Source organism: Lepisosteus platostomus, chromosome 11, assembly GCF_059453375.1.
Source record: "Lepisosteus platostomus isolate fLepPlt1 chromosome 11, fLepPlt1.hap1, whole genome shotgun sequence".
In the NCBI taxonomy this organism is placed as follows: domain Eukaryota; kingdom Metazoa; phylum Chordata; class Actinopteri; order Semionotiformes; family Lepisosteidae; genus Lepisosteus; species Lepisosteus platostomus.
The window spans coordinates 44,706,746-44,726,989 of record NC_142621.1 but is presented as its reverse complement, the minus strand read 5'-3'; the positions used below and the strand labels follow the sequence as shown (position 1 = coordinate 44,726,989).

General features: G+C 39.2%; 1 protein-coding gene across 1 annotated transcript; it reads right to left on the bottom strand.

Annotated features, from left to right (window-relative positions):
- Positions 1-10,051: 10,051 nt before the first annotated feature.
- On the bottom strand, positions 10,052-19,688 carry tekt3 (tektin 3). The gene is made up of 8 exons (XM_088599967.1): positions 19,539-19,688; positions 17,432-18,033; positions 16,312-16,395; positions 15,936-16,006; positions 14,303-14,446; positions 13,031-13,253; positions 11,450-11,604; positions 10,052-10,738 (listed from the first exon to the last, which is right to left on the bottom strand). The coding sequence occupies exons 2-8, from the start codon at positions 18,002-18,004 to the stop codon at positions 10,522-10,524; spliced, it is 1,467 nt and encodes a 488-aa protein (XP_088456093.1). The 5' UTR covers positions 18,005-18,033; positions 19,539-19,688; the 3' UTR covers positions 10,052-10,521.
- Between the last annotated feature and the right edge of the window lie 556 nt (positions 19,689-20,244).

Genomic DNA, 20,244 nt, shown 5'->3' with positions numbered 1-20,244 from the left:
GCAAATCCTAACCCAGTGGGCAGCTAACATAAATAACTGGGGGGAAAAGCTGTTTGAAAAAAGGCGTTATTGAAACCTCACTACAGCATCAGACCTGACAGAGGTGAGGAGTGAGGGTATGACTGCAGCAGAAATATTGTTGGACAGCTGCCAGCTTCCAATAAGAGTGTCCTTGTCATTCCCCTAGGGAATATTTGGATACAGGCAAAAAATAAAGAGGAATCCCTAATGGGCAGTGTTTGTTTTTTACTACTCTGAAAGAATAATTCTGCAGGCTTTAATGAAGCTATTAAGGACAATTGACAAGCAATCACCATGCACATTTTCTTGTTTTATGACATAATCTGCACTCGCTGTAAGTGATTCAAGCAGCATTAAAATCCAATCAAATCGGAGACAGAGCCTGTTCTCAGTGGCTCTCTCAAAGTACTTCTGAACTTGTTTACAAAAGGATTCTTGGCAGATTCTCAAGCGTGCTATTTGCTGAGCTGCTCCAAGGAAGTACACATACTGTAACTTCAGTGTGTCTGGTCAAATTGCCTAAATACCTAGCAGTCATTTCTCTGTGTTTGTCTGTTGGATTTCTTTTTCCAAAGTAATATTCAAAGGTGTGTAATGGCTTCTTAACGCCACAGGACTTCACCTTTCCATTCCAGCACAGGGAAGCAAGGTGCAAACACATTTCAAAGCTCCAAAGATTGAGTTCTTTAAGACAGCTGAATAAACTACTGTCCTTGCTGTTGTCTGCAGTTTTGCTTTTGACAGATTTTGCTCAGGGAATAACAGTAATATCTAGACAAAACAATAGAAGACAATGAAGTACCAAAGCCAGGCATTCTGGGAACAATACCTCATGGCATTTGGATCCAGACTCAGGCCTTGAGTTTCACAAAAGAGAGAGGGGGTGTATTTGAGAAGGTCATTTCAATTTCGATCCCTGTACAGAGTGTCTTAGTACTGTAAGTGTGGATACACATCTTTGAAAAAGGCTGTTTCCTGTTCATCTCTTCTGAGGGGTCTTGCAGGGCTTACTTGTAAACAAATGGGAGGAATGAACCAACGTCATACTGTGTGGTCGATACTCTCTGCAAAGAAGACAACTAATGTAAGCATCTTCAAGGTCATCAAGCCTCCAGTGTAATTTTAGTGTGCATTAGCGGGCTATACATTAGAGTAGGACTACCGTGATTTTGGTAAAATGCTTTACAATAAACTGAGACAAGCCTTAACAAATATTTTTGGTTGCATAAATTATTTGTATTTTCAAATATGCGTTGTCACATTATTGTCGAACTTTTAGACACACTCCAGAAGGAAAAATGATATTAATTTTTACTTTTGTTGATCTAGGAGTTCTGTTACCAAATAGCATCTTTTATATGCAAACCTGTCTAATGCTTATAAAGCAAACAGCCTCTATTGGGTCCACATCTGATTCTCTTAATAACAAGACTAATGATGATTGAAAGGTTTTCTCACACTGTCTTGGTATCACAGTCTGCAGTGGATACCTAACACTGTAAAAACTGTGGTGTTATGCTGTTTCATGGAACGTACAGTATTCATTAAAATACACAGCACTGAATGTGAAATTCCATTTGCATTTTTGTACTGCCATTTATAGTTTCGTAACACCTTAACCATGGTTGTATTTGGATATATACTGTATTTGGATATATTTGCTACAATATACTTGAAAAGTAGTATATTTTAGCTGAAGCTGTTGAATAAAACACCTAGGAAGGACTTACTGTGTTTCCAAAAGAAACGTGTCATACACAGCTTTGCCGTAGGCTGATTTTCATTCATTTCAAAGGCAAATGACAATTCACACACGACACCTCTCATAAAAGGACGTACAGCATGCCGTCTGTGAATAATTCATGACTTGGGCTCCATGTCTCTTATAGTACAACAAATGTGCCCCTTGGCCATCAGGTTGACCAACATTTGCGTTCTGCGGATCCAGATGCTGATTTGCACAGTCCATCCAGGACAACAGTCGCCTGATGGCAGATGATTGTTCAACACTTTCCACTGCCTGACAGCAGCCTGGCAGTTCCTCTGAAAAAAGGTTAAAAGGTTAAAGCGTGCCAAAGGACAGGGGCAAATTAGGAACAGCCTGGCTTGCATCAGGTTTGCTATTGAAACCCTTATATGCCCATGTTTGTGAAAGACCAAGAGGGCATGCCAACATCACACACATATTAAATTTACTGCATCTGCACAACAGGGCTGGGGGAGGTACCAAGGGAAGCTGATCTCTAAGATCAGTTATAAATGAAACCAGAATCTTGTCTTGCATTACACTCTGCTCATTAATAGGATTTGATTTACTAGAGTCTGAATGCACAGCTGCACGTGCAACTCCATCTCCAGCAGACCGAGGAATTCACTCTGACATTTGTGTTGTGTAAATTTTATTTCCCTAAGAGAAAAGAAAAAATAATGACATGAAGACTGGCTTTTGAATAGGTAAACAGGAGTCAGTAAGGCATTGTACATGCCCAGTTCTGGAACCATTCTTAGTTCATTTAACTTTCTGAAATCTGTACATATGTGTGATTCTGCTTTTGATCTGCACATTTAATTACTTAAAATCAAAACAACCCCTTGTTAGTTTTCAGGAGCTGTTATGACACTTCTGATGTGAAATAGTGAAACTTGGAGGTCTCATGGCAAAGTCGAAAGTAGAGGCCTGGTAAATGATATACTGGACAACATGATTTAGAAATATATTTCAAAAGTTAATGCACAGTTTGCTGTAGAAACATTGTTTGTAGATTTTTTCATGTTAGGCAAAACCAAGCACAACAGACATTTTTGTAATATGCAAATATACAAATATATAAAAAACATATTTGTCATTTGCCATAAATTGATATTAAGCTGAAACACAGCAAGGTAGAACAGAAGGGATACAGGTTTAAGTTAAGACCTTGCACTCTGTTCTAATAACCAGCTGTTCCATACTAACAAAGCATTAACCTGCACACTCTTTGTCCAGAAATCCCCAGACATCATAATTCAAAAGAGGACTTGCAGGAAAGCAGTAACTGGAGGAAAAACTGATATCATTTTTGATTTCTCTTTGGAGGCTGGGATAGTCTGGGGAGAAGGAAGACTGAAACACTTTGTCCCAGACCACGTGATTTTTAGGGGAAGCCTGCGTGGCTCATAAGATGTTTCCCTGGTTACCACAACATGTCCAGAGACACACTGCATTAGCACTATCAGCTTGTTTAGCTTCCTCTCCACCACCCAGATGTGTCATTGTGGCCTTATTTATCACAACCTCCTCTATTTAAGGATACTCCACGCCCTCTACCCATGCCACATGTGGGCTGCTGTGCAGCTGACAGGGAGAATGCCTATGATTAAGCCAGAAAACACTTATCTGTGCTTGACAACCATCATGGGGCTGTCTTAGGAGAATTTGAGATATTGGGCGTTCAGTATAGTGAGTCGAAGTGAATTAAAAAAAAAGAAGGTTATCAGTGAAACCGAATCCTCTTAATAGAATAAAAAGACAAAAAACGCTCTACTCAGTCATATTTCAGTTGCATAATTAGCAATTAGGTGATGCCCATGATGATGCCTATCTTCATATAAACACACACATGAAGTATGACCATGTATCCTAGCATGATTAAATACACCATAGACTTTTGGCATGCCTTAATTCATTACAACAGGCACAGAGCTCCAGACCTCAGCCAGGAAAGTCACTGAATTCTCTTGCTCGTACTGGTGTTCTGATGCTTTCTGAAAACCTAATGAAAGCCTTAGCCACCTAAACAGCTTTCTCCCCAGTGGCAAGAGATGCAGTATTCATAATACACAACAATGTGAACATTCAAATTGAGACAAGGCCTGAACATAGCAACTATTTTATGTTGGAAATTGCACTTTGGTAAATCTGTCCCCTTGTGTTTTATTTATTTATTTTAAAGAATTTCTTTCTTAGAGGCTGGATGCAAAAATACCCACTACATGAAAAGACTGATGTTTTTGGTTGTCTCCTGGGAGCCAGTTTCATAAATAAAAATACAGTTCAAAGGGATCTGTTCATCCCACGGTATGAGTAAGCACTAAGCAATGCCATGGCTATCTGTGAAGCCAGTACTATAATATTCCATGAGTAGTGACTCAAAAACAACAAGCTGTTTGCCAGCCTGTCATGAGGTCTTCACACAAAAGGAGACTGATAAATATGAACAGGGCCTCATATGAAAATATTAACATGACATGTGAAAAACATTAACTGCAGCCATGTTGTCTAAGGGCAGGAGAATTCTGGGTAAAATTATCTTTCCTTTAAATCCTTTAAACAAATTTGCTGTGGGAAGCATAACAATACATTTCTGTTAAAATTAGAATATATTTTAGGAAAGCTGAAAATCCAAACCATAATTTCTGGACAAGATTAAAACAAACTGATAACCATCATTATCTTACAGAATAAAACATTCACAGAGACGTTTGATTGTTCTCTGCCACAGTTACAGGTCCCACTTTTGTACTGAAGATCACTGATCTTAAGACATGGTTGCAAATGAAGTAATTCAGCTGGTAATCTTTGTGAGCAGAATGTTTAGGAAGTGTTTAACTTAATTACATTCTAGAAACAAAGAAGGCACTCTGGATTTCAGACATTTAATATGAGAAGTCATTGAAACCGATACTCTTTGCAACCAAGAAAGGAACTGAGTGAAAAGACTCAAGTGCGAAACAACCTACCATTTATGGTCTCTACCATTTGTGGGGTTTTGGGTGAAATTTTCTTTTGCTGTAATGAATCAGACTAATTACTTGCTCCCAAAGTGATAGTGACTGAGTCCCTGTAGATTGGGTGGTAGGTTTCACACTTGAGTCTTTTCACTCAGCTCCTTTCTTGGTTGCAAAGAGTATCGGTTTCAATGACTTCTCATATTAAACGTCTGAAATCCAGAGTGCCTTCTTTGTTTCTAGAATGTAATTAAGTTAAAAGCTACCATCTCTCTAAGTGAGTCCTTTATTCCCATATCAATTAATTCATGTTTTGATTGCAAACCTCCTTCTCTTTCCAACATTTCAGTCACACCTGTATTTGTATGCTGGACCATTTTGACCTACTGTACAATGAATGAAGTGTTTCAGTGATAATCTGGCTATGTGTGATCATTAAAACCTGTGGTATTTTTTATTAACAAACTTTTAATTAATGTTCCTTACAATACAGAACAGGTATGGCTAGGTATACTGTACATCCTAGCACATGACAATTAAAAAATAAAATGTCTTCTAAAGAGTTTGCATTTTTCTAGACATGCTTTAACTGACTGTGCTGGTTAGTGTAGATCAGCTTTGTGCTGTAACAGCAAAAGGCTGCTGGAAAAATAATTTGTCAGCTGGGCTATAATGGAAGCCTCTGGTAAAAATAAACTGTCAATATGTCAGGATTGCCAGTGGCATTCCTGAGTGCATTTCTTGTTCAGAATGCTATTTATGCCTGGAACATTATACGGATTTGAGAAGAAGGAGAGGCAAAACCAAAGAACGAATCCAGCCAGTGATTTTGCCTGAGTGGTGTTTTGCTGGTGCATAAAATGTCCCACTTTTTTGCCGTCTGTCATTGAGCTTGATGACAAAGTGCTGAAAGAGTCCTCAGGCCCCATAATGCAGGGCAAACCATGCAGCTGTATCTACAGTATGTGACAAGCGGGCTCAGAATGTGCTGCGAGACGTGGGCCTCCGCTGTGGAGCTCTGAAGGTCACACGCCGGAGAGCACATGGCGCCAAGAAAGACCAAGAAAATCAGCCTCGACTACATACCTGCTTTGCATTTTGCAGTGATAAGAGAGCCGATACCTGTATCAATGAGCTCTTGCCACACAGGGAGGAATGTTAGTGCAAGAGGAGTGTGTGCAATAGTTTAATTCCAGTTGATATTTGCTTAGGACCATACCTATATCCCCCTAGATTATCTCCAGTAAACAAATTTTTGTTTTCTATGTTGCCTGTGTTTTAATGGTGTAAGTAATAGGCTAAGATTTCTTTATTTTTAGTTAGATTAGTTCAGGATCAGAATTTCAGCATTTATGATGTTCCACAAATTCTAAAATCTTCACTGTACAAAAACACTTAACATTGGGTGGTTAAAGAATTAACAGTTTCTTTCTGTGTTCAGTGCTTTGTACATTGAATTTAGTATGGTAATCTGCAGGTTACTGATGTGATTGTGGGGGGGAGGTTTTCTCGGACAGAAAGATATTTGTAGATTCAGATCCGATGTCCAGACAATCCCCGCAGGTCGATGGCAATTTGATATTCCTGGAAGACACAAAACCAAGGGATGGGTACACTGGGGACTTCCAAGCCAAGGAGATGGTCCTCTCTTCCCTGGATAGAAACGTCATGCTCAGCTCTCGTCTGCAGACGGATGACTCACAGAGCGGAGAAAGAGGAACGGATACGCAGCCTCACGCAACAGAAGAGGAAGAAGTCGTTTTAGAACATGACAAACGTCAGCGATTCTTCTTTTTTTAAATATTCAATTCTTTATTTCACTTCTTTTATGTTCGGCGATATTTTATTAACTAATTGTTTGTCAAACTGATTATAGCTGAGAACAATCCATCCATTCATCTATGGACACCGTTCTCTACTTAAAGGGTTGCGGTCAAATGAGCCCAACGTCACAGAGCACTAGGAGGGATACACCCTGGTAGGGACCATCTCAGGGAACACACACATCTATTAAACCCACTTGGACATGAGGGCAACATACAAATTCCATGTAGACGTCCAATCAACACACCAGGACCCAAAGGCTGTTAGGCAGCAAAAGGTTGACCAACTATTTTGCTAATGTCTTCATGTCTCCTTTCATATATTACATACTGTATACTATACACTATATATACAGTACAGTGCCTTGCGAAAGTATTCGGCCCCCTTGAACTTTTCAACCTTTTGCCACATTTCAGGCTTCAAACATAAAGATATAAATTTTTTATTTTATGTGAAGAATCACCAACACGTGGGACACAATTGTGAAGTGGAACGAAATCTATTGGATTTTTGAAACTTTTTTAACTAATAAAAAAATGAAAAGTGGGGCGTGCAAAATTATTCGGCCCCCTTGCGTTAATACTTTGTAGAGCCACCTTTTGCTGCGATTACAGCTGCAAGTCGCTTGGGGTATGTCTCTATCAGTTTTGCACATCGAGAGACTGAAATTCTTGCCCATTCTTCCTTGCAAAACAGCTCGAGCTCAGTGAGGTTGGATGGAGAGCGTTTGTGAACAGCAGTTTTCAGCTCTTTCCACAGATTCTCGATTGGATTCAGGTCTGGACTTTGACTTGGCCATTCAAACACCTGGATACGTTTATTTGTGAACCATTCCTTTGTAGATTTTGCTGTATGTTTGGGATCATTGTCTTGTTGGAAGATAAATCTCCGTCCCAGTTTCAGGTCTTTTGCAGACTCCAACAGGTTTTCATCCAGAATGGTCCTGTATTTGGCTGCATCCATCTTCCCCTCAATTTTAACCATCTTCCCTGTCCCTGCTGAAGAAAAGCAGGCCCAAACCATGATGCTGCCACCACCATGTTTGACAGTGGGGATGGTGTGTTGAGGGTGATGAGCTGTGTTGCTTTTACGCCAAACATATCGTTTTGCATTGTGGCCAAAAAGTTCGATTTTGGTTTCATCTGACCAGAGCACCTTCTTCCACATGTTTGGGGTGTCTCCCAGGTGGCTTGTGGCAAACTTTAGACGAGACTTTTTATGGATATCTTTGAGAAATGGCTTTCTTCTTGCCACTCTTCCATAAAGGCCAGATTTGTGCAGTGTAAGACTGATTGTTGTCCTATGGACAGACTCTCCCACCTCAGCTGTAGTTCTCTGCAGTTCATCCAGAGTGATCATGGGCCTCTTGGCTGCATCTCTGATCAGTCTTCTCCTTGTCTGAGCTGAAAGTTTAGAGGGACGGCCAGGTCTTGGTAGATTTGCAGTGGTCTGATACTCCTTCCATTTCAAGATGATCGCTTGCACAGTGCTCCTTGGGATGTTTGAAGCTTGGGAAATCTTTTTGTATCCAAATCCGCCTTTAAACTTCTCCACAACAGTATTACGGACCTGCCTGGTGTGTTCCTTGGTCTTCATGATGCTCTCTGCGCTTTCAACAGAACCTTGAGACTATCACAGAGCAGGTGCATTTATACAGAGACTTGATTACACACAGGTGGATTCTATTTATCACCATCAGTCATTTAGGACAACATTGGATCATTCAGAGATCCTCGCTGAACTTCTGGAGTGAGTTTGCTGCACTGAAAGTAAAGGGGCCGAATAATTTTGCACGCCCCACTTTTCATTTTTTTATTAGTTAAAAAAGTTTCAAAAATCCAATAGATTTCGTTCCACTTCACAATTGTGTCCCACTTGTTGGTGATTCTTCACATAAAATAAAAAATTTATATCTTTATGTTTGAAGCCTGAAATGTGGCAAAAGGTTGAAAAGTTCAAGGGGGCCGAATACTTTCGCAAGGCACTGTATATATTATCATATAAATCTCCTTGTGTGTTCAAAGACGTGGTAAAAAATATTTTGCCCTTTGAAACCATGGATGTTAGAACTAAAATGGGGTGGGTAGGATGACTGGTTCATTTATCTTAAAATATTTCATCATTCACTGGTGTCTCAAATTTGACTTACAGGATCTTTCTATGGAATTCCGTACAAATGCGTATTAAAAATCTGTAAATTGCCATGTAATTGTCAATAAAAAGACATAAAGTTGCACCACTCCGTTGTGGGTGTTTTAGCAAAGCCGCCTTAGAGAGATAAACTCATATTACAAAATCCCGTACAACCACACCCCAGCTGCCCATGGTGAATAGTTGCACAAGTTAATATTGCAAATAACTTATATTACAGCATAGAACTACACAGCTACACTGATTCTACACTGATGTAACGTTTATATTTCTGAGGATCGTCACATCGTTTTTCTGGCTAGACTACTCTCATCCTTAGGAATCCGGTATGTTTTCCAAAAATGTTAATTGCATTTCTGGCATCAGTTGATGCTGTTTTTTTTTATAAATCAGATAAGTGATTCTAGATTAAGTGCATTAGAGTGAAGAACATAAATTAAGTTCATTTCTAGTAAGCACACACAGAGGTGTTTTTCTTTTGCCTGACACATGTTAAGTTTTTGCCTGATGTTAGTTTAAAGATTAAAGACACATCTGCCTCCAAAACAAATGTTTGTATTGCAGACACTTGAGATTGTCAGGTCTCTAGAAATAAACAGAGACTGATGGCTCGCAGGACAGAACTGTCAACGACACCTGCAAGACACTAGGAAATAAAAACACTTTTTGTTGGGAGTATTTACTCTACTTACAAAGTACAGTGTACTGCTAAAACATAATAAATACAAATAATTAGGATATAAAGAATTTCTTTTCATTGCCAAGGCAGGAAGAAAATACTTTTTTCATGGCATTGCCAATGATTAATAAGTGAAAAGAAAACTACTGTATATGGTTTCACTGAAGACAATTCCTCTTTTTTTTGCAACCCAAGTAAGTTTGCTAAAAATCTTGATGTCGTTCAGTCCCCTACATCTGATCATATTATCGAATTCAACTCACCAGTGCTGGCACTCAGGAAACTCATTTTCGGTGAAACTATTGGGTGTGTTAGAACCAAAAGGAAAGAATTCAATTTTAAGGTGGAGTCAATAAATGTTACCTTTATCTCTTAAGTGTGTCTCCCCTCTGGTTTCGCTCTTATTTCAGTCTGATCATTAACATTATGGAATGCTTTTACAACCTTGAATGTACAGTGTAAGTCTGTACAAGTAACAAAACTTTAAAAATAGCAAGTACCAACTTAGAATTTGATTTACTTTCAAGTTAATTTTATATATTATGTTTTTTTTTCAAATTTTCTCTTTCATTTATGTAAATCATCCTGAGAGTCATGACCATATATGAAATGTGCACTTAACGCATAACTTAAAAGTTTGTGTACAGTGAGGATTAGGACGTCAACATGTCAGTTCAGAGTGTAATTAATTTAATCCTCTGCCTGGTTGGGTAGAGTACACGCGCTGTTCTTCGGTTATCATTTTACATACAACAGCAATCCCAGCTCCATTACACCTCCAGGAACACCAACAAGCAAGAAGCAAGAGAATTAAAGAAAACAAATCACAGCCAAAAGTGATCAACAATTCCAGATCTCCTGATCTTTAAGGTGTTCTGCTTTTCATCCCAGCAGAGCTCCTAACTGCTTTAATTGGATTAATAATTATTTTAATTGCACTAATTAAACATTTGTAAAGGTTTTCAGCCATTTACAATTTAAAGAGACCTATAAAATCTACTGGACTGGGTTTGTGCAATTCTTGCAATATATTCTGCATACTACATTCTCTGTGTCTGTTTAAAGTGCACGCTCTTCCATTTACTGTGAACCTTAAAGTAGACTGCATGGCTGTTTTGCAGCAGTTTAGACTACATCATTTATGTGTAGCCCACCAGGCGGGGCGTGCTGGGAAAACTTTTCCTCATGCCCATACACTTCTCCTGGTCGATGAACAGGGAGTTAGCCTTCACCGACAGGTCATGCTCCAGGGAGACTTTGGTGCGGACAAGCGTCTGTAGGGTGTGCTCTGCGTCTCTTAGCCTCTCCTTCAGCTTCTGTATAGTGTCTCCAATCTCCCTGACTTCACTCACCAGCCTGTGCAAAACAACAAAGGAACATCCTTTATTTAACTGCTGAGGACCTACTGTAGAAGGGAATCCCTTACTCGGATAAAACAGGAGTAGCCTTTCTAAATATATATATATAAATAAGTTTAGCCTGCCTAAATGCCTAACATCATTCCAGTAAATCACACATGCATTGGCTCAGAAATACATCATACACTGCAAGGTGGCTTCAACACCATGTTTTTTGTCATTTATGTATTTATTTGGTAAATGATAAGACTGATCACACAATAAGAATCAAGGATCAATTAAGTAATTAAGTCCCTTTCAAAGCAGTTGACAGATCACAAAGTAATATTTTAGGAGTCATTTGAAGCATAAGTTTCCCATCCAAGCAACCCAATCCATCAACTAATCTAAGAAACTGTAAACTCCATCCCTCAATAGATAGGTCAGGTACTGAACAGCACTTGGATACTAAAGCTGATAGGGAATCTGCAAAAAGCCTCTAGTGGCTAGAGTAGTACATACATTTAATATCTTCTCTTTTTCACATTCTCTTGAAAGGCATTAGTCAAATATTGATACCAGTAAAATCAATAAGAGCACTTGTATGTTCAATTTATTTCCATGCTGAATGGGGGACTGGAGTGCAAACTGCAACCCTGTGGGGATCTCCAAAGAGATTGATTCTCATGCTTCAGATGAGAGAAACATAAGATAAGGTCATGGGCCCTACCGGTGGTGGGGGTTGTCACGGCACAGCTCGACGTTGGGCCTCCTGGTCCGCTCCTCCAGGCGGGTTTGGGCCACTTTCAGAGGACTTTCCTTGTCCCGGATGGACTTCTTCAGGGTCTCAATGAGCATCTCTGTCTGAAAGATTTCCTGCAGTGTCTAAACATCGACAAGAAAAAGGGAACGTTAAGGGGAATATAATGTGGGTTATATGAAATGTTCGCTTGTATACAAATTTAGAATTGGCATGTATTTTTCGATGATATACCCACCACATTCAGAATCAATTAATGCCTGATATGTCTTTTCTCACAACGATGACCCCTGTATCCACATAGTGAGAATGAGAAAATGCAGGCAGACTACTCAGACACTCCCCACACGTAGCTTGGCCCACTCATCTTCTTAAATGCTATAAGCTGCAAGAACCCAGAAAATTGCAGGGTAGCCGTTTTTCTGAGGGTTGACTAATCACAGCCCTGCCCTTGCGGTGCTGTGACCTGACCCAGACACGACCACATTTAAATCTTAATCATCCCAGAAGAAATATTCAAATGGCACTATTAATCAAACCTTCTGCCATGACGGTCCCACACTGCCAGCCACGCTAAGTTGTCTGTGCTATTGAACATGGCAAGGTATTTCGTGCACTACTTCAAAGAAAGAAATGAAACAACTGAAGTCCAGGATCACGTACAGTGGTTGGGTAGCATCTGAAATGAGCTGAGTACACATGTAAGCTAAATAATGAAAAGACTTTCTATTGCCTGTTATTTTTTTTAACAAATCTACACTGTTTCATAAATCCATTTAGTGATGTGCATTCTATTGACTTTACAAAATAGTGCATGCTTTAATTTTTCCACTGATGTTAAGATGGAATCGACAGTGGGCTGGAGTTCTGTAGTCCATGTGTATATTTAACAAGCAGCGTCTCATACTGTATGTGCTTTCTGGTATTTCTCTGGTATGAGCAGTTCATTAATAATAACCAAGCATTTCGTCTCTAGAGTTAAACAGAGTAAAACTAAATCCAGCATAAATCAGCCTCCATGAAACATTCACATAAACTTAACTATATTAACAAGTCCTGTCTTGGACCCCATTGCGTTTCAAGTTTCAAAACAAATGTTTGAGTTTTGCTGTTGATTTTTCACATGAAAGTCATTTTGGAATTAACAGGCTAATTAACACTGCTGTACAACATTCATAATAGGATACAAAAGAACTCCTATGTATTTCAGTTTTGACATGATATGTTAGTCTCAGATAAAATGCCCAGTCCTTGCCAAGTGAATCGGTAATGGATTTGTTAATACAGTGTATTTATACTCATTCAGCAATGCAATCAAAAATGATGGTTGTAAACACTGTACATACAGTACTTTAGGTTTCTGAATCTCTACTTTGCCTTATTCAACTTCTGTACATGAAACCAGAAATTGTTGATGAAGTTTTTCAGATTTGATCTTTTGGGCATTGAACTCCAAAGAGGATCACTAGCAGCATGCTGTGACCAATCTAAGCACCGACAAAGCTTTTCCATTTTCTAAAGCTTTTCCATTTTCTGCCCCTAATGCAACACCTTAGCCAAGTGCGTCTGCAGGTTGTTCTTGGCGTCGGCGGTCTCGGCCATGCGATTGGTGAAAGCCACATTCACAGTGTTGAACTGGTTCCACATCTCATTGGAAGTGGTGTTTAGAAGGATTTCTACTTCATCCCGAAGTCTGGCAGATGCTGCTCGCTCACTCTGGGATCGGAGGATGTTATTATCTGTAAACTTGGCCCAGGAATCAGGTATTGAAAGTCTGCACGGGACAGTAAGAAACATAATCACACCCAGCTATGAAACTGACCATAAACTCTACAGCACATTCACACCTAAATCTGGCAGGAGATAACAGACTTTCATCTCCTTCAGCCTCATAAATAGACATTTTTTTAAGAATGCGAGAGGTAAAATCAAGCGTTATGTGGTTGTTACTAAATCAGACTCAGGGGAGTTTGTTCATCGTGTCCGAGTGTGTAAATACATCTCTTTTACTGCAAAAGGATTTTTTTCTCCATGTTCTTTAGCAAGCAGAAACAAAAAAGCCCCCATGGAAAAGTGCAATTGCAGTTCTGAAGGTCTGTGGCATCATCTGGTCTCAATTTCCTCCTTCAGCTACTTGAAAATAATTGAAAAACTCTTTCCAATCTCTTTAATTGTAGGTGACCTGCTGGACGGCAGCTCTCCTTAATGGGATTGAGGCACCATCCAATATCTGTCTGGAATTGAAGGTTATATAGGAATGAAAAAAGCATTTCACCTTTAAATTCAGTTCACAAAACTATTGTGGTTAATAAACTGAAAACAAGAAAGAAACAAATGCTGTGAGGTGTTTCTATTGCTCTTACTTAAAACATAAGATAGCTTATGTTTTAACACTTCTTACACACATTCATTAGAAAGACTTTAGATAAGAAAGCTAAATATAATTATTCAATTTTAGCCTTTTTTCTACTTATTCTGTCAGAAAATACCATGTTTTAGGTTTCTTCAGTATAACAGGAACAGGATTTCTGTAAGTCAGATTTTGCAAGGGTTTAGTTTTGGTTAAACTACAGACATGTTTGTGAGCTATAGGACCTCTAAACCTCTACAGGCACTTTAATTACTGAACAGTGTGCTCAGAATCATTTTTTGTTCCCTTTAGGAATGTTTCAATCACTTTCTGCAAGACAAAAAGGCTTGTACTTTGACCAGCTTTATCTCAATGCAAAACTATTTTTCCTTAATGAGTTTAAGGACTTTGTTTCCACACACCCTCCCCAAAAACACACACTTGCACGTGATACTGAACGGAACTGAACTCACGAAGGGTCCAGCCTCTCCACGCCTCTGTAGTAGCTGATTCCATCGGAGGTATTTCTCAGCTGGTGACACTTGTCATCGATCCGGTGGGCCTCTGCTTTGTCATTGACGTCTCTCTCCAGCTCGTGCTGCGCTGCCCTGTTGGACCTGAAGCCGCGACGTTAAGCATTTCAGAGACAAGGGGAAGAAACCTGCTGAAGGATGAACATTGCAACGCATTCTGTGAAACAAACCCAGTGAGTGAGTTTGAAAAATAAACAGTGAGCTCTGTGCTAATACTGGTGTCTAACTCTGCACATTTAAGGTCTTCTTAAGATTCCCCTTCCTGAAATGCACTTATTCAGACATAAGGGCATAGAGCTCCACTTATTCGGGGCCTCTTCCCTATTTACACAGGAGGCAGTTTTCCTTCTGGGCCACAATTTCCAATCCAATCACAATGCCCAGGTATGGTGACTGCGGACACTGTGCTGAAGGAGGTGCCATCCTTTGGATAAGATGTTAAACTGAGGTACTGACCACTCGATCATTACAGATCCCTGTGGCCTTGTTCTTTAGAGCAGGGACGTGCCAGTATCTGGACTGAATTCCACTTCAGGCCTGCATAATCTGTCCTCCCTAAATTTCCCATATAACTCAATCGGTGAAGTAAATTCTCCTGATCTGCTGTGTAGAATGCCTGCTGGTGCAGATTTGCTGTTGTGTGTCCTCAATGTGTGCTGAGTTATGAGTGATTGTAATTCAGTGGTGAATGTGGGTTCCCACCTATACTGCGAAGAGCTTTGGGATATTTTGGGATGAAAAACATCATGCATCTATAAGTGATTAATGGAGTTCAAAACAAACGTTCGGGAGGGATGACAACAGCTACAGTAAGTTCAATCAACCTCAACCGTCAGTAATTTGTTACATCATTTCCTCTTATGAAATGACTGTAAATACTATAGTAATCCTCTTCTCTCCCTCACATACATCTTTTAAATTCCTCCTCCACCCCATCTCCACTTTTGCAGCATCCTTGTGGTCACTCTGCAGGGGTGTCCTAGCCTCCTCGTCCGATAGCCAGAAGGCTGGCCCTTAGCTAAGCAGGAAAAGCCAGATTTATTGTCAGTAAAACACTCTGCTAACCTTTCAATACACTTAATTCTTGGGTGTTGTTATTCCTCGTTAATTATATATGTTTTTTTTTTAATTCAGTTCAGCATGCTTAACTGAATACTGAGAAAAAAGTGTGGTTTTCGATGAATTAGTAAAAAAAGCCTGTTAGTCATCAGATGTTTCATGGGTCCGGATGATGGCCTTTACTCGTAACCATGAAATATTCTGGACCCATTCTCTGGCATTGGATCTACTGTAAATCTACTGTCACTGATCTCATCAGCTGTTAACTGTAGCTTGTATCCCTCCCTTTTCTTTTTAGAGATTTCTTCATTTTAGAGCAAGCCCACAGGATGATATTCTGTAAAAATCCACACTGATTCTATTATGTCCATACCCATTCTTATGATAACTCATTGGAATGCTCTATTCCCATGACAGTTACATCACCAGTTGAACTGGAAAGTTCACTGCTAAAAATCTCTATGAACAATATAGTATCTGTGCACCATGATCTATACCTGAGTGGTTGACTTACGCAAGTTGAGCATTCACCCTGTCCAGATGGCGCCTCATTCTTTCCTGGCAGGACTTGATCATCTCAACCTCCTAGAGAAACAACAATGTCAAATTTAAAAACACATTCTGTTTCTTGTAGATTGCACCTCGCACACAAGAGAAAAGCCATTACTGATGGGGAAAAAATGGAAGGTTTGCAAGAGAAATGACAGTTCTGACAGCTTTCTCAGCTTACAAAGCAAGACAAATATAGGAAACTGTACTAAAGATACACAAGCAAATAAATGTGTCTATATACATCATATATGCAAACACAAATGAAAAAGAACAAAAGAAAAAAAGTCTGAACTCTGTACATAATATATATATATATCCACCCACTACTTAGATCTTACTTTCAGTAAGTCTTGTTCCACTTCATCATGGACCAGGTCGATGGACATCCTTTTCTCCCTGTGGTACAAGCACTCTTGAGCTACCTGTTATTGCAGAGTTTATGAACATTGTTAAGAACAGGTCCACACCTACCAGCAGGGTTATCGTAACAGACAACATACAGAAAGTTCTTCAGAAAACGTACCAATTCAAATTATTCAGTATACCCAAGTATGAATATTTTTAACAGATTTGATCCTTTGCACCAAAGGGCCACATTTATTGAAGAACCATTATTAATAGACATATGTACTGTATGGTTGTTAATACAGAAGTAAAATATGTTAGTCTATTAAACACTGCAATAATAAAAGGACTACTACAATTACTTATAATAATAAATCAAAATTGCTATCTTAACATTTTGAGTATGCATTGTATATCTAGAAAACCCAATTATTAATTACCTAAAAGTCTGTTACAAAGCATTTTGTTACCCAATACTCACCCTAAACCCTTCATGTCACTAGATCGTTAGTTCATCAACATGACACTGCTTGTCCCAGAGGAAACCCAATAAGGTAATTGACCATGTTCGCTCATTGCAGCCTGTGTTGCTAAGCTACCCTTGTGGGAAACATATTTATCCCTAATAATCAAGTCTTCACGATAGTTTGAACTCTTAAGATGAATAACTCTTTGAGATGTTTATCAGGCACAATTTGACCTGGTTTATTCATTTTAAAGGTGAAGTATCAAAACATGCTATTTATGCAATATAGGTGAAAAAAATGTATACTAAGTATAGTAAGTTAAGAAGGAAGAACTCTCCTCATAGACATTCCAGACACCCCAGTGCTAGCTAAGGACAACCTTAAATGTCACCTTTTCCAGGCAGCTTGAATCACAGGCAGGTTTATTTTTGATAACTGCACATTGTCAGATAAAGTAACTTGCAGTGAGAAAAAAACTGAAGATGAAATTAGGTCTTTTTTACCTGAGCTGAACCAGGTTTTCTCAGTTTTAACCATCTAGAGTGGTGGAACCTAATTCTCCAACAACTTACTGTGCGTATATCTGGGCAGCCCCAGTCATCCAGAAGCTCCCCAGGATTTCTGCACCAGAATTGAGCTTTCTCACCTGCAACGGTCCTTCTGTCTCAGCCAGTGCCCGCTCCAGTCTCTTCTTCACATCTGTGAGAGTGTTGATCTCCCCAATCATGTTTCCCGTTTCGTGGGTCAGCTCTGACCTCCAGAAGGCAATGTCGTTGATCCGCTCTCCGATGTTTTTGTTAGTGGACTCCTGGTTTCTCCTAGTTAGCTGCTCCTTGTCCTGGATGAGCCTCGTGGCGTCTCTCCGTAGCCTCTCCGCGCTGTGCCTGGAGGACTCGGACTCCCGGTAGTTGCTCTGGTTCGACTTGTGCCAGTCGTCTGGAGTGTAGCGATTCACAAGGGCCGACCGATTGGAAGGGTAGAAATTCACTTTGGCTTTCGTGAGGTCTGGGGGAACCCGGTGAATAGAGGCCAGTGTGGGAATGGCACTTGCCGTTTTGTAGAACATATTGGTTCGCCAGGGCTGGTTAATACTATGGGTCAGAGCAAAATGGGGGTAATGGCTCTTATAGCTGGAAGCCATTGTGGATATAGCAGGGAGAAAGTTGCTTGTTCTGGGTCGTGCATAAGTAGCAGTCTGGGTAGAGCCCAAAAGTTCCATATCTGATTATGAGAATTCCACCAGATTCCCTAAACATTAAAATACACAACCATGTCAGGTTTACAGTACTGTATATACATGTCCTGCTCTTGATACATATTAAACTCAATTGCATCAACGTTTCTGTTCATTAAACTGTCAGGCTATGTAGTATATAGGAATGTACTGCTATAAATGTGGGGGGAAAAAAATCAGTGGAAATTTCCCAAGTAAATGAATAACACATGATAAAAATGTCATTTATTTGCAAACCAAGAGTTTTCTTCTTTCAGATCTGCTAGTGCTAAAATTGGTCACTTTGCATGTGCGGTGTGTGAATAATCAATTGCTCTGTGTAATAACCAATGCACAGCTTGCTGAGATATGTTATGAGGTCAAGTTAGACGTATCGGTGATCTGCTTTAAAAAGGACAGCACCAGCTACGTAGGAACAGCAAGACAAAAATCAAGCTTAGGAAAGGTCTTATCTGTTCTTAATAAATGCCTGGTGTTCATTAATATTTCTGTTATATTTATGCTATATACTGTCTGGAAATGGAATGTGAACCATTTCCCATGCAGAAGCTATAAAAATGCCACAGCTGCTTTATTTGAGCAAAGATTGGATGCTAGTGTTTTTCTTCATTCCAGAAAGAGATGTCTTGCTTTGCTTCGCCAGCATTAAATCCGTGTTCAGGAATGATCGTATCCTGCAGTGCACATGGCACCTGCCTTTGTGGGATATGGAACACAGCCAGAAAAAACACTAACCTTGTTACCTGCAGCATCCAAGAACTGAATATTGGAATTATGTTAGTCAAACAGACTTATTTTGGTGCATTCCTGCTTCCAGTAATGTACCATTGCAACTTTAATGTGCTTCTAGATTGCATAGATCTTTCTGATAAAACCAAAAATAAATTATTTTTACTTAATGCGTATGTTCTTTTATAAAAATGAACAAATGTAATTGCAAACTAAATAAGTTTTTTATACTCAGAAGCTTTAGAACTGTATATAAGATTAATAATCATAAAGTAAATAATTATGTAATGTGCTTATAAGTCAGAATTACAGTGTGCAATCATTCTATGAACCTACATTAGCAACCTAGCTGTAAAAAGTCACTTTTTCAATACACTTCTTTATTACCTTTTGTTAAAGGGACAATAAATTAACACCTTCATTTCAGAATAACGCAATATTATATGGCTTTAAATTGATCTCTTTAAATGTAATTATTCGCTATTATATATTATCATAATGCGAAAAATATAAATGTTGTATTGTCATCTCGTAAGTAAAATAGTAAGAAACAAAGAGGACATCTGTGAGGCAGCAACAAGCCTATAAGGTAAGAAAATTATTCAATACCCATTTAAATTGTATTTTAAAGCTTTCCGACGTAAATTAATGAATCTTGCTCTTACTTTACTTTTTAGACTTTAAAATTTGCGTGATTCGGCACGATGACACGTGATGATCCCTTCTGTCTATCTCGAACCCTGTTTGTTTCACATGATAAAATACGGGAAAAACATAACCCTATACATACCTGTAACACCAGCTTTTCACTGTTTTTCCCGTGCCTCGGCTATACACCTGGCCCCGACTACCTTGATGTCACACCCTCCGGCCCGAGGTTTGCTCACACCTCTAGCGCCTCAACAATTTAAGACAGGTATCCAGTGTGAATGAATTATTGATGGACAGAAAGAATGACCATTCCAGTTGCGACACTCGCGGGTAGGGCGGGCTAAGCGGTAGTTCAAAGCCAATTGCAGGATGAGAAAGGCGGTAATTTAAAATTTAAATTGTTTTAGATTACTTAGTTGCCAAGGAGGCAGTTGCTCATAGTAACCACCCACGGAGTTTGGCTAAGTTAGAGATGCCTGTCTCTCTTACTAAGGGTGCCCTAGAGCTTTAGAAAACTATACTAAGCCTTATAAAACTACATAGAATATAGAAAAATAAATAATATTTCTGTACATACTTTCAACAGGTGTGCAGATCGTTGTTTTGCATTCGATTGTATTTCATATTTCTGAGTTAAATTTTCTTAGGCCGGTTTAACTGGCGGATTACTTAGTTGTTGTCAAGGGTATACCCAAATCAAAAATACCCCATTTATGAATCATAGTCTCAGTCTTTTATAGTCATCACGGTATAACAGATTTTAACATGTATTTAGGAAATTCGTTTTACTAGGCTCTGTTAAATGTTTTTTTTTTACCTCAGAAATTTGAAATAAATTTTCTGAT